Source organism: Chrysochloris asiatica, unplaced genomic scaffold (genome assembly GCF_000296735.1).
Source record: "Chrysochloris asiatica unplaced genomic scaffold, ChrAsi1.0 scaffold00051, whole genome shotgun sequence".
NCBI classification, from domain to species: domain Eukaryota; kingdom Metazoa; phylum Chordata; class Mammalia; order Afrosoricida; family Chrysochloridae; genus Chrysochloris; species Chrysochloris asiatica.
In genome coordinates this window covers 14,524,144-14,538,217 of record NW_006408569.1, presented here as the reverse complement: position 1 = coordinate 14,538,217, position 14,074 = coordinate 14,524,144, and the positions used below count along the sequence as shown (strand labels likewise).

General features: G+C 39.8%; 1 protein-coding gene across 3 annotated transcripts in view; it reads right to left on the bottom strand.

Annotated features, from left to right (window-relative positions):
• The window catches only part of TENM1 (teneurin transmembrane protein 1), an 884,561-nt gene that overhangs the window by 10,925 nt on the left and 859,562 nt on the right, over positions 1-14,074 (bottom strand). For all 3 annotated transcript variants that reach the window (XM_006862844.1, XM_006862842.1, XM_006862843.1), the window contains one exon: positions 3,944-4,240. In XM_006862844.1, the coding sequence (XP_006862906.1) occupies positions 3,944-4,240 (297 nt within the window). The remainder of the gene's footprint in view (positions 1-3,943; positions 4,241-14,074) is intronic.

Below are 14,074 nucleotides of genomic sequence, written 5' to 3'. Positions count from 1 at the left end.
CTAGCCACAAGGTTCAAACCCATGAGCCACTTCTCCGAAATCCTATACTCACTGTGAGTCAGAACCGACTGGATGGCACTTAACAAGAAGAGACTAAAAAGCTTGTTCCTTTAAAATGCTGAGTTTCTGTTTGTGGTACAGGGTATGATTTTTCAATGCAATTCTCATTGTTGTGGTCAGATGCCATCAAGTTGGTACTGATTCATAACAGCCCTATGCACAACAGAACAAAACACTGCCCGGTCCTGGACCAACCTCACAATTATTGCTACACCGGAGCCCATTGCTGCTTCCACTGTGCCATTTCATCTCGTTGGGGTCTTCGTCTTTTTCTCTGACCTTTTCCAGGGACTGGTCACTTCTGACAGTATGTCCAAAATGTTGTTGTTGTTGTCAGGTGCCACCAAGTCAGAACTGACTCATAGCGACCCCATACACAGCAGAATGAAACAATGTCCGATCCTGGGCCAACCCCACCATCGCTGCCACACTTGATGCCATCAATGATGCCACCTGGCTGATCCATCTCATTGGAGGTCTTCCTCTTTTTCTCTGACCCTCCATCTTACCCAGCATGACATCCTTCTCCAGCGATTGTTCTCTCCTGACAATATGTCCAAAGTATGAGAGACGGAGCTTAGCCATCCTGGCCTCCAAGGAGCACTCTGGTTGCACTTCTTCCAAAATAGATCTATTGGTTCTTTTGGCAGTCCATGGCACTTTTAGTATTCTCCTCCAACACCACAACTCAAAGGCATCAATTCTTCTACAGTCTTCCTTATTCACTGTCCAGCTTTCGCATCCATATGAGGTTATTGAAAATACCATGGCTTGGGTCAGGCACACCTTAGTCCTCAAGCTGACATCTCTGTTCTTCAATACTTCAAAAAGTTCCTGTGCAGCAGATTTGCCCAATGCAATATGTCATCTGATCTCTTGACTGCTTCTTCCACGAGTGTTGATAGTTGATTCAAGAAGAATGAAGTCCTTGACAACTTCAATTTTTTCTCCGTTGATAAGAATGTTGTTTATTGGTCCAGTGGTGAGGATGTCCAAAATATAAGAGGCAAAATCTGGCCATCCTGGCTTCCAAGGAGCACTCTGGCTGTACTTCTTCCAACACAGATCTGTTAATTCTCCTCCGACACTGTAACTCAAATGCATCAATTCTTCTGCCATCTTCCTATTCACTGTCCAACTTTCACATGCAGATGAGGTTATTGAAAATACCATGGCTTTTGAGCCTAAGGGTCATGTGCACTTTAGTCCTTAAACTGACATCTTTGCTCTTCAACACTTTAAAGAGGTCTTGTGCAGCAGATTTGCTCTCTCATAGAATAGTCCTAACTACAGGAATGAGCAGCTGTTTTGTGATGGAAAACCATTCCTCCATGTAACTGTCTAGGCCTTTCCCTCACCAAATCTATTTTCAATTTTGTGAAAACTTTTCTTACTAATAAGCCCCTGTGATCATCCTGTGTCCTTTGAGAAAATCTATCAAGATGACCCCTTTTTAGTCCCATAAAACAGTCACCATAACATTCTTAGCTGACCTCTCTATCTTGAATTTAACTGGCCCAGCATATTCCCTCAGAAGGCACTGTTTTGATTGGACCTTTTTTTTTTTTTTTTTAAGTCATAGTGGTTACGAATTGGGCTGCAAACTTTAAGGTCAGCAGTTTGAAACTACCAGCTGTTCTGCGGGAGAAAGATGACGCTTTCTGCTTCCGTAAAGATTTACAGCCTCAGCAACCCTACGCAGGGTCACTGTGAGTCAGAACCGACTCCATGGCACATAACCACCACCACTACCACCAATAACACTAAGACAAGTGTATTACGGAAAGAACTTATGTGTAGCCAACCACTGATCTCTGAGACACATTTAAATACATTGTGCTTGGAATAAAATGAATGTATGAACAGGAACCCCCGTAGCAATACTTTTTGACTTACCTTCATATCGAATAACTACATGTACTGGGTGATTTACATTGTTTCATTTAGCCATCATATCTATCCAGTGAATTCGTTATTATCTATGATAATAACACCATTTAAAAAATCTTATGATAAATGATTTTTGTAAAGTCAAGAACCATTCTGTAATTACGTGTTTGGTAGATTCCGAGTTTTGCTTCTCTGTTCGACATGAAATCAAGAAAGGGACAAAAGGCATCAATGATTTGGCTTGTCTGCTGGCCAGTAAATTAGTCTTTGGAAGTCACTAGGGCTTTTTCTGGAGTCCTGGTGTAGTGTTGTGGGTTAATGCACTTGACTGCAAAGTAATTTTGAACCACCAGATCAGCTGTTCAAGCTCACCAGCCGCTCCTCAGAAGCCCTATACAGGGTCGCTATGGGTCGGAACCAACTCGATGGCACTCAAGAACAAAAACAACAATACATTAACTATTGCTGTTGTTGCTAAGTGTCATTGAGTTGGTTCCGACTCATAGTGACCCTGTGTAGGGTCTGCAAGGAGCAGCTGGTTGGGTTTGAACTGTCTACCTTGTGGTTTGCAATCCAGTGCTGATCCTGTAGCCCCACACCAGGAGTCCTGGTTTGCATTCTCTGCCTTAAGAGACATTTGTCATAGCACCAAATACTTGGATTCAGTTAACGTTGTACCAAATTTGGCACTTTGTAGACATTAGTTATAGGTTCTTGTCAATCATTATCAACTACTATATTAGATTCTATCAGATTCAGACTTTCCCAGTGTAGAGTACAGATTATAGCGGTGATTGATTTTTCCACAGAAATGCACATGGCATAGAGATAGCAGAGGACCACTGTATCCTCTGAAGGTTAACATGATTTGTGAACTCTTTCCTTTTGCCTTGACCTCCAAGTGAAGTTCCACTTTATCTCCTAGGCAGTTCTAACTTGGTAAATTCCCTAACGACTGACTCTGGAAAATAGTAAAATATTTTTATAATGACATACAACCACAGTCATACCTTTTATTATTCTTATTTTTTAAACTTTGAGAGGTATATCATAAAGGTTTGGCATCATTTAACACAACTAATGAAAGTTTGCCACATGAGCTATGAACTCCTGACTTTCCTAAGAAGTTTTAAGGGTTACCCTGCAGTAATTACCGTTGAATACTGAAAGGCAAACATTTTTCAATGTTCACAGAAATTAATTAGGTCTGATGAGTTCAGCTGAATAGAGAATTTGGGAAACAAGAAGTATTATCTTAGGAGATCAGGAATTGAGATGGCAGATAGAGATGAATTTCTGTTGTCCTCTGGTAGTGATGTGACCTTCTGCAATTTTCTGTGTAGAGGCTGCCGTATGCTAAATGGTCCTGCGGTGGGATTAGAATCCTTTTCTTACCAGACAGAGTCCATGAGCTCCCATTATACATGGTACTGGAGACTCCCAGCACGCAACAGACTATTACCAGTGAAGCCCCACTGTCACTACTCCCTCAGGTCAATTACTTTTGAAAACTAGTCCTCAAATGTATACTATTAACATTCCACGGACAATCCTAACAAAATTAGTATGCCTTATCCTCCCAGTAAGAGATTCTTTACCGGGCCTGAAATACATTAACACACAATTTTATAATTTTCTAGGTATTTTACCTCAGTATAAGCTTTCATAATAATAAACACGCCTTTCTGAGAGCATGAACAAATGTGTTCAAATGAGGAGAAAGCTTAAAGCCATTATCTTCACTACAGTTTGAAAGAGTACCTGGCAGAATGTGGGACTGGGGAAAGATTTTCAGCTGAAAAACAGCTCACCCTTAAGGGTCTGACATTTTGTTTTTGCCGTTGTCATTACTTCTACAGAGCAGAACAACAGGAATAAAGACTTTTTTACAGGAGGTCCTTGGCAAGTTGGATAATGAGGGTGACTTTTAGTATTTTCATTCAGAAATGCAAAATCAATTTATTCTTTTTTTCTTCCTACGTCATGCTCTTACCTTTTCTAAGTAGGTATAGCTCCAAATTTTCCCATCAGCCCAAGTTCTTGAAATGATTTTTCCACTCTGGTCATATTCCATTTTTTCATTCCACGTCCCTCTCTGAATAAATGTCACCAATCCTGAAGGTGAATATGTGATGTTCACTTCATTATATCTGCTTACGGGAGACCACAGAACAGGCCGCCCCGTCTGGTCATAAAGAATTCGAAGGGTGAATTTCCGATGATCATCATAGATCTTTCCTGTGCGGGTTATATGATCAAAATCTATGGAGAGCAGGTTTCTGTTATGGGCCTACAGGAAAAGAAATGCAAAATAAATTGTAAGCACTACTTTGGTTCCTCTTATAATCATAGTCGTTCCTTATTTTTCAACAAGAGAAAAGTCTTTCACCTCTGAACCACTATGGGTTCATGCTCAAGAGATGACACTTACCTTTCTCCCCACACCAGATTGTAAGCTTCTGGAGGGTTGGCACTGTGTCTTAATTCCTTGTACAGTACCTGGCATACACTAGATCTGCAATATCTGGTGTTTGGAATATATATTTTTCTTAATTTAAGCCTCAAATGCACTGCCAATATTTCACGTAATTATAGCACACCAGTTGCCTTTGAGACAGTTCTGATTCCCGGTGACGTCATGCATGTCAGAGTACAGCTGTGTTCCAAAGGGTTTTCATTGGATGGTCTTCTTACAATTAGACTGTCCGGACTTTCTTCTAAGGCATCTCTGGGGAGACTCAAACCGCCAACTGTTTGGATAGCAGCCAAGCATGATAACCGTTTGTACCATCTAGGGACCACTTTTAGTAATTATGTGATCTTATTTTATGTGAACCTAGTGGTTATGAATCGGGCTGCGAACCTTAAGGTCAGCGGTTCGAAACTACCAGCTGCTCCGCGGGAGAAAGATGAGGCTTTCTACTCCCGTAAAGATTTACACCCTCGGAAACCCTGTGCAGGGTCGCTATGGGTCGAAACCGACTCGACGGCACTTAACAACAACAACAACAATGCCTACTAGCATTAGGAGTCCTGGTGTGGCACTGCGGGCTAATGCTCTGGACTGCAAGGTTGGTTTGAAGTGAAAGGTCAGCGGGTCAAGCTGTCTAAAGAAGGTATTTGAAATTAACAAATCATTGATTTTGCTGAATTCTATCATGCATTCTCCAGCATCATTTCTATCACCAAGGCCATATTTTCCAACTACTGATCCTTCCTCTTTGCTTCCAACCTTTGTATTCCAATCACCAGTAATGATTAAAACATCTTGATTGCATGTTTGATCAATTTCAGATTGAAGAAGTTGGTAGAATTCTTCTATTTCATCCTCACTGGCTTTAGTGGTTGGTGCATAAATGTGAATAATAGTGGTATTAACTGGGCTTCCCTGTAGCGCATGGATATTATCCTATCACAGACAGCGTTGTACCTCATGACTGCTCTGGATATGTTCTTTTTGACAATGAATGCAACACCATGCCTCTTCAATTTGTCATTTCCGGCATAGTAAACCATGTGGTCATCAGATTCAAAATGGCCAATACCAGTCCATTTCAGCTCACTAATGCCTAAGCTATCCATGTTTATGCGTTCCTTTTCATTTTTGACAACTTCCAATTTTTCCAGATTCATACTTCATACATTCCATGTTCTAATTTTCAGTGGATGTTTACAGCTGTTTCTCTTCACTTTGAGTTGTGCCCCATCAGCAAATGCGAGTAAAGTTTTACTAAAGGTCATACAGAAACGGCTGCATGCATACACTGACAGAGAACTTCCAGAGGTTCAAGCCAGATTCAGAAGAGGCCGTGGATCGAGGGATATCATTGCTGATATCTGATGGATCTTGGCTGAAAGCAGAGAATATCAGAAAAATGTTTACCTGTGCTTTGTTGACTAGCTTGTCATGATTGTGTGGATCATGACAAGCTATGGTCAACATTGAGACGTATGAGTATTCCGGAACACTTAATTGTTCTCATGAGAAATCTGTACCTGGACCAAGAGGCAGTTGTTCGAACAGAATATGGGAACACTGAATGTTTTAAAATTAAGAAAGGTGTGTGACAAGGTTGTATTCTTTCATCATAATTATTCAACCTGTATGCTGAGCAAATAATCTGAGAAGGTGGGTTATATGAAGAAAAACATGGCATCAGGATTGTAGGAAGACTCATTAACAACCTGCGATATGCCGATGATACAACCTTGCTTGCTGAAAGTGAAGAAGACGTAAAACATTTACTGATGAAGATCAACGAGCACAGCCTTCGGTATGGATTATATCTCAATGTAAAGAAAACACAAATCCTCACCACTGGACCAATAAACAATCTTATCAAAGGAGAAAAGATTGAAGTTGTCAAGGACTTCATTCTTCTTGGATCAACTATCAACACTCATGGAAGAAGCAGTCAAGAAATCAAACAACATATTTCATTAGGCAAATCTGCTGCACAAGGCCTTTTTAAAGTGTTGAAGAGCAAAGATGTCAGCTTGAGGACTAAGGTGCGCCTGACCCAAGTCATGGTGTTTTCAATAACCTCATATGCATGTGAAAGCTGGACAGTGAATAAGGAAGACCGTAGAACAATTGATGCTTTTGAGTTATGGTATTGGAGGAGAATGTTGAAAGTGCCATGGGCTGCCAAAAGAACCAATAGATGCATTTTGGATGAAGTACAGCTAGAGTGCTCCTTGGAAGCCAAGATGGTCAAACTTTGTCTCTCATACTTTAGGCATATGGTTAGAAGGGACCAGTCGCTGGAGAAGGATATCATGTTTGGTAAGGTGGAGGGTTAGAGAAAAAGAGGAAGACCCCCAACGAGATGGATTGGCCAAGTGGCAGCATCAATGGACTCCAGTGTGCCAACAGTATTGAGGTTTGCCCAGGATCAGGCAGTATTTCGTTCTCCTGTGCATAAGGATGGATGAGTTGGTACCGACTTGATGGTACTTAACAACAACAAAAACAATATCTTTATGGGAGCAGATTGTTGTTGTTATCAGGTGCCATCGAGTCGGAACCAACTCATAGCGACCCCATGCACAGCAGAACAAAATAATGTCTGATCCTGGGCCAACCTCACCACTGCTGCCACACATGGTGGACAGGTTTCAGATGAGCTTCCAGACGAAGTCAGACTGGGAAGAAAGAGTGACAAACTACTTCCGAATCGCTAGTCACTGAAAACTCTATGAATAGCAGAGAAACATTGTCAGATACAGGACCGGAAGGTGGGAAGGCACTCAGAATGCGACTGGGGAAAAAAAATGGGAGCAGATAGCCTCATCTTAATCCTGCGGAATGGCTGGTAATTTCGAACTGCTGACCTTGAGATTAGCAGCCCGACTCATAACCACTATACTACCAGAGCTCTTTATGTATAAGGTTTCCAAGGAATGGCTGCTAAGTGTGAACTGCTGAACTTGTGGTTCAAACCGACATTGTAGTCTATTGCTTATCCTACAGTGCCACATGCTTTAGTAGCTGAGTTAAATTATTGTTTAAAGATGACTTCATGGGTTAGTTTCAGTTCAAGATTTAAAGAGGATTTCTGGGCAATCGATTCAGGGATTTCTCAGTCTAAATGGATCCAGTAAGTCTGGTTTTCATGAGTTTGAAGTTCTGTTTCATATTTTTCTTCAGTTTGATCAAGATCCATCTCTTGGGTCCCAAGGAGAGAACTTGATTTGAGCGGAGGGAGGCAGAGCGTATTTTGCAGGGGCACGTGAAGAAGGAGACCTTGAGAAGTATAAATAGCAGTGGTCCAGGTATCAGGAGATGTGGACTGGTCATTTCATTGATCTAAGTCTTAGCTTTCTTATTTGTGAAATGGAAATGATATTACATCACAGTTATGCTAAGAACGAACAAAATTACCTGTCAGCCAAACAATGGTGGCAGTGGTGGTTATGTGCTATGGAGTCGGTTCTGACTTACAGTGACCCTGCATAGTGTTTCCGAGCTGTAAATCTTTACAGGAGCAGAATGCCTCATTGTTCTCCCATGGAACGGCTGGTAGTTTCGAACTGCTGAGCTTGAGGCTAGCAGCCTGACTCGTAACCATTATCCTACCAGAGCCCTTTAGCCAAATGATAGACAGGTCTATTAGGGGAACACAGGTCTATAAGGGGAACAAAAACACTAGGGAGGTATGCATACCTTAGATCAAAAGGGCAGTATTTACCCAAGGACAAAGTTCAGAAGGATTAGGAAAGAAGGAGGAATGGAAACAGGAAATGAAGGAGGAAGTGGGATAAGGGATGTTACATTGCGGGGATTGCAATCAATGAGATGAAACAAAATGTGTATGAATTGTTGAATGGAAAACTGAGAGAGAGAATTAACAGGGATTACATATTCAGTTTCTTGGTAAAATGTAAAACAATATTAGCAATTATGCATTTTACAATATAATTAGTTTTTATAGTTTATTTAGACCTTTAAATACTAGCCAATGTGACAGGTTCTATAGTGAATGTTGCTTGGTATACTACATTTATGTTTGTAAGAATTATCAGTACGATCCCAAACAGCATGTTAAATAGCTGTCAAATTAGATGGTAGGGAAAGGATCCAAATTAGGACTTGATGATACTGAACTTCTGGTGAGGTGCTGTAGGATAAGCACTGGACTTCGAATCATAAGGTCAGTGGTTCAAACCTACCAGCTGCTTCTTGGAAACCCTGTACAGTGTCGCTATGAGTGGCAATCGACTCAATGGCACTTAAAAACAAAATATTAACCATATTCAGAATAAATAGATTCAGAAGTTTTTCAACGAAATGTTATATATATTGATTTTAAACTTTTGTGGTCAAGAATCCATTTAAATATCTAAAATCTGTATACATAGCGTCTCCAGAAAAATGCACATCAGCATATAGTGAGTAAACATTTTTGATAAAATATCAGGGGGACTCTGAGAGTATCTGAAACTCAAACATGAAATCTCTAGGGGTCTCAGGAATCCAAGTTCAAAATCCCAGTTGAAAAAGGGTTTATGTCTTAGTGATCAGGTTGATTGCAAAATCAACATTCTCATATCAGGCTTTGATCTTTTATTGCTCAGTAATCTTGTGAACTTTGGTTTTAAAAAGAACTTTTTAAAGTTGTTTTTAATGACTTTTTTTTAGCAGAAAATGGTAAAATTTAGAAATACATAAAGAAAATAATTACTTGTAATCTTATCATCCAATGAGAATCATTATTAATGTTTTTGCTGCATTCAATTCCATTCTTTCTTACTTTGTTGCATATACCTGAATCCTGGGTAGTGCAAATAGTTAAAAAGCACTTCGGCAGCTAGTCAAAAATCTGATGATTCAACTCCATCCACAGGTACCTCAGAAGAGGGGCCTGGTGATCTACTTCGGAAAACTCCAATAAAACCAAGTCATCTAAAATTTAGCGTAGTGGTTACGAGTCGGGCTGCCAACCTCAAGGTCAGCAGTTCAAAACTACCAGAGGTTCCATGGGAGAAAGATGAGGTGTTCTACTCTCATAAAGATTGACAGCCTTGGAAACCCTGTGTAGGGTCAACTATGAGTTGGAACTGACTCCACAGTACTCTACAACAACATATAAAATTTCATTTTCAGAGACAGGCCCACCACGAGTCAGACTTGATCCGACAACTGGCTATGCCCATGCAATGAAAAAATACAACTGAGATGGTTTTTACAGTTTTGCGTATTATTTTTTCAACTAATGTTTTATCTTAAGCATTCTTTATTTTACTAAATATTATTAAAATATGGCTTTTAATGGTTGTATAATATCTGCTACATGATAAACATTTCTTTTCCATTTTCCTGTTGTTAAACTTAGAGTTTTGTTTTTCCATTTTTCTTTATATCTCATATTTCAATGAGCACTCATATCAATAAATATTTCCTTAATACAGAACAATAAAAGAGGAATTGCTAGGTCAAATGATAAGAACGCATTAAAGACTTCTGGTGCTACTTGAGAGGTTACTTTACAGCACGCAAAGGCTGTACCAATTTATGCACCCATAAAATATAGCAATTAGGTACTCAAATCATGTGGCGATAGGTCTAGTCTCCGACAATTCATCTGCCAGTTTGTCATACTGTGGTGGCTTGTGCGTACTATGATTCTGGAAGCTATTCCATGGGTGTTTTAAATACCAGAAGGGCCATCGTGGTGGACAGATTTCATCTAAAACTTCCAGGATAAGACAGATTAGGAAGAAGAAGAGAAGGACTACTTCAGAACATTTAGTCACTGAAAGCCTTATGAATAAGAGTAGAACAATGTCAGCATCAGAATATTAAATATTGATATATGATGAAGAGTACAAAAATACTGTCAGATATAGTGCTGTACGATATAGTGGCAGGCAATCAAAATACAACTGGGGAAGAGATGGCTCCTCAAAGTAGAGTTGACCATGATGACATGAATGGAGTAAACCCTTCGAGACCTTCATTTGCTGATGGGGCACAACTCAAAATGAAGAGAAACAGCTGTACACATTCATTAAGAATCGGAACATTGAATGTAAAAAGTATGAATCTAGGAAAATTGGAAATTGTCAAAAATGAAATGGAACACATAAAGATTGATATCCTAGGCATTAGTGAGCTGAAATGGACTGGTATTGGCCATTTTGAATCTGACAATCACATGGTTTACTATGCTGGGAGAGACAAATTGAAAAGGAATGGTATTGCATCCATCATCAAAAAGAACATATCAAGATTGGTTTTGAAGTATAATGCTATCTGTGATAGGATAATATCCACACGCCTTGGATCATCTATCAACACTCATGGAAGCAGCAGTCAAGAAATCAAACAACGTATTGCATTAGGCAAATCTGCTGCACAAGACATTTTTAAAGTGTTGAAGAGCAAAAATGTCAGTTTGAGGAGTAAGGTGTGCCTCACAAAAGCCATGGTATTTTCAATAACCTCATATGTATACGAAAGCTGAGCAATGAATAAGGAAGACCATAGAAGAATTGAGGCTTTTGAGTTATGGTGTTGGAAGACAATATTGAAAGTGCCATGGGCTGCCAAAAGAACCAACAGATCTGTGTTGGAAGAAGTACAGCCAGAATACTCCTTGGAGGCCAGGATGGCCAAACTTTATCTCTCCTACTTTGGACATATTGTCAGGAGGGACCAGTCACTGGAGAAGGATATCATGTTTGGTAACGTGGAAGCTCAGGGAAAAAGAGGAAGACCCCTAGTGAGATGGATTGGCCAAGTGGCAGCATCCATGGGCTCAAGCGTGGCAATGATAGTGAGGTTGGCCCAGGATCTGGCAGTGTTTCGTTCTGCTGTGAGTCGGTACCCACTCGATGGCACCTAGCAACAACAACAACACAAGGAAGACCAGTTAATACCACTGTTATTTAAATTTTCACACCAACCACTAAAGCCAGTGATGATGAAATGGAAGAATTCTACCAACATCTTCAGTCTGAAATGGATCAAACATACAATCAAGATGTATTGATCTTTACTGGAGATTGAAATGCTAAGGTTGGAAACAAAGAGGAAGGATCAGTAGTTGGGAAAGATTGCCTTAGTGATAGAAATGATGCTGGAGATTGCATGATAGAATTTTGCAAGACCAATTAATTACTTGTTCATTGTAAATACCTTTTTGAAACTACATAAAAGATGACTACATGCATGGACCTCACCAGATGGAATACACAGAAATCAAATTGACTACATCTGTGGAAAGAGACAGTGGAAAAGCTCCACATCATCAGCCAAAACAAGGCCAGAGGCAGACTTTGGAACAGATCATTAATTGCTCGTACGTAAACTCAGGCTGAAGCTGAAGAAAATTAAAACAAGTCCATGAGAGCCAAAATTTGACCTTGAACATACCCAATCTGATTTTAGAGATCATCTCAATAAGGGATTTAATGAATTAAGATACTAAAGACTAAAGACCAGAAGAGTTGTGGGATGACATCAAGAACATCATACAGGAAGAAAGCAAAAGATTATTAAGAAGACAAAAAAGAAGGAAAAGACCAAAATGGATGTCAGAAGAGAGTCTGAAACTTTCTCTCCAGTGTAGAGATACTAAAGCAAATGAAAGAAATGAGGAGGTAAATAAGTGAACTAAGAATTTCAAAGGACAGCTTGAGAATGCAAAGTTAAATATTTTAAGTAAATATGCAAAGAAACTAAAAGGGAAGAACACACTCAGCATTTCTCAAGCTGAGGGAATTGAATTGCAATATTGAAGGATTCTATTGAATGATGCAGAAACATCAAAAGAATATGGAAGGAATACACAGAGTCACTCACTGTACCAAAGAGAAATGGTTGATGATCAACCATTTCAAGAGGTAGCATATGATCAAGAGTCAAGATGATACTGAAGGAAGAAGTCCAAGGTGCATTGAAGGCATCGGCGAAGAGCAATGCACCAGTAATTGACAGAATAGAAATTGAAATATTTCAGCAAACTGATAAGGCACTGGAGGCACTCACTCATCCATGCCAAGAAATTTGGCCGACTGATTGGAAGAGATCCAGATTTGTGCCCATTCCAAAGAGAGGTGACCCAATAGAATGTGAAAATCATCGGACAATATCATTAATATCACATGCAAGTAGAATTTTGCTAAAGATAATACAAAAATGGCTGCAGGCATACACTGATGAGAACTTCCAGATATTCAAGCCAGATTCAAAGGAGGACATGGAACGAGGGATATCATTACTGATGTTATATGATCTTTACTGAAAGCAAAGAATATCAGAAAGATGTTTACCTGTGCCTTATTGACAACGCAAAGTCTGTTGATTGTGGTCATCATGGCTAGCTATAGACAATATTACAGAGAGTAAGTATTTTGAACACTTAAGTGTGCTCATGAAGAACCTGTATATAGACCAAGAGGCAGTTGTTTGAACAGAACAAGGGAATACCGAATGGTTTAAAATTAGGAAAGGTGTGCGCCAGGGTTGTATTCTTTCATCATACTTATTCAATCTGTATGCTGAGCAAATAATCTGAGAAACTGGGTTATATGAAGAAGAATGTGGCATCAGGATTGGAGGAAAACTCATTAACAACCTGCAATGTACAGATTATACAATCATGCTTGCTGAAAGTGAAGAAGGCTTAAAATGCTTACTGATGAAGATCAAAGACCACAGCCTTTCATATGGGTTGCACCTCAATATAAAGAAAACAAAAATCCTCACCACAGGACCAATAAACAACATCCACATGGAGAAAAGATTGAAGTTGTCAATGACTTCGTTTTACTCAGCTCAACCATCAACACTCTTGGATGCAGCACTCAAAAAATCAAATGATGTATTTCATTAGGCAAATCTGCTGCACAAGATCTCTTTATGTGCTCAATAGCAAAGATGCTAGATTGAGAACTAAAGTGCACCTGAACAAAGCCCTAGTATCTTCAATAACCTCATAGGCATGTGAAAGTTGGACAGTGAATAAGGAAGACCATTGAAGAATTGATACATTTGAGCTATGGTATTGGAGGAAAATATTAAAAGTACCACAGAACAAACCAATCTGTGCTGCAAGAAGTACAACCAGAATGTTTCTTGGAAGCCAGGATGGCCAGAATTCCTCTGCCATACTTCAGACAGATTATCAGGAGGGACAAGTCACTGGAGAAGGATGTCATGTTTCGTTAAATAGAGGGTTGGAGAAAAAGAGGAAGACCCCAAATGAAATGGATTGGCAAAGTGGCAACATCAACTGGCTCGAGTGTGGCAACAATTGTGAGGGTACCACAGGATTGGGCAGTGTTTTGTTCTGTTGTGCATAGGGTCGCTATGAGTCAGTATGGACTCGACAATACCTCTAATAACAACAATGAGGTCTAGTCTCAGTGAGAGGTTTAATTCAGAGATTGTAGACCTAGATCGGGACTCAGGACTCTTTTTGTTGCCAATGTGTATAGTGTTGTAGTGAATTAAAGTACATTAACCTGCTATTGTCACCCCAAAAGGCAGTGGTGGTGTGCTATCAAGTAGATTCCAACTCAGTGATCCTCTATTGGGGTTCCGAGGCTCTAAATCTTTATGGGAGCAGAAAACCTCATCTTTCTCCTGCAGAGCAGCTAGTAGGTTCAAACTGCTGAC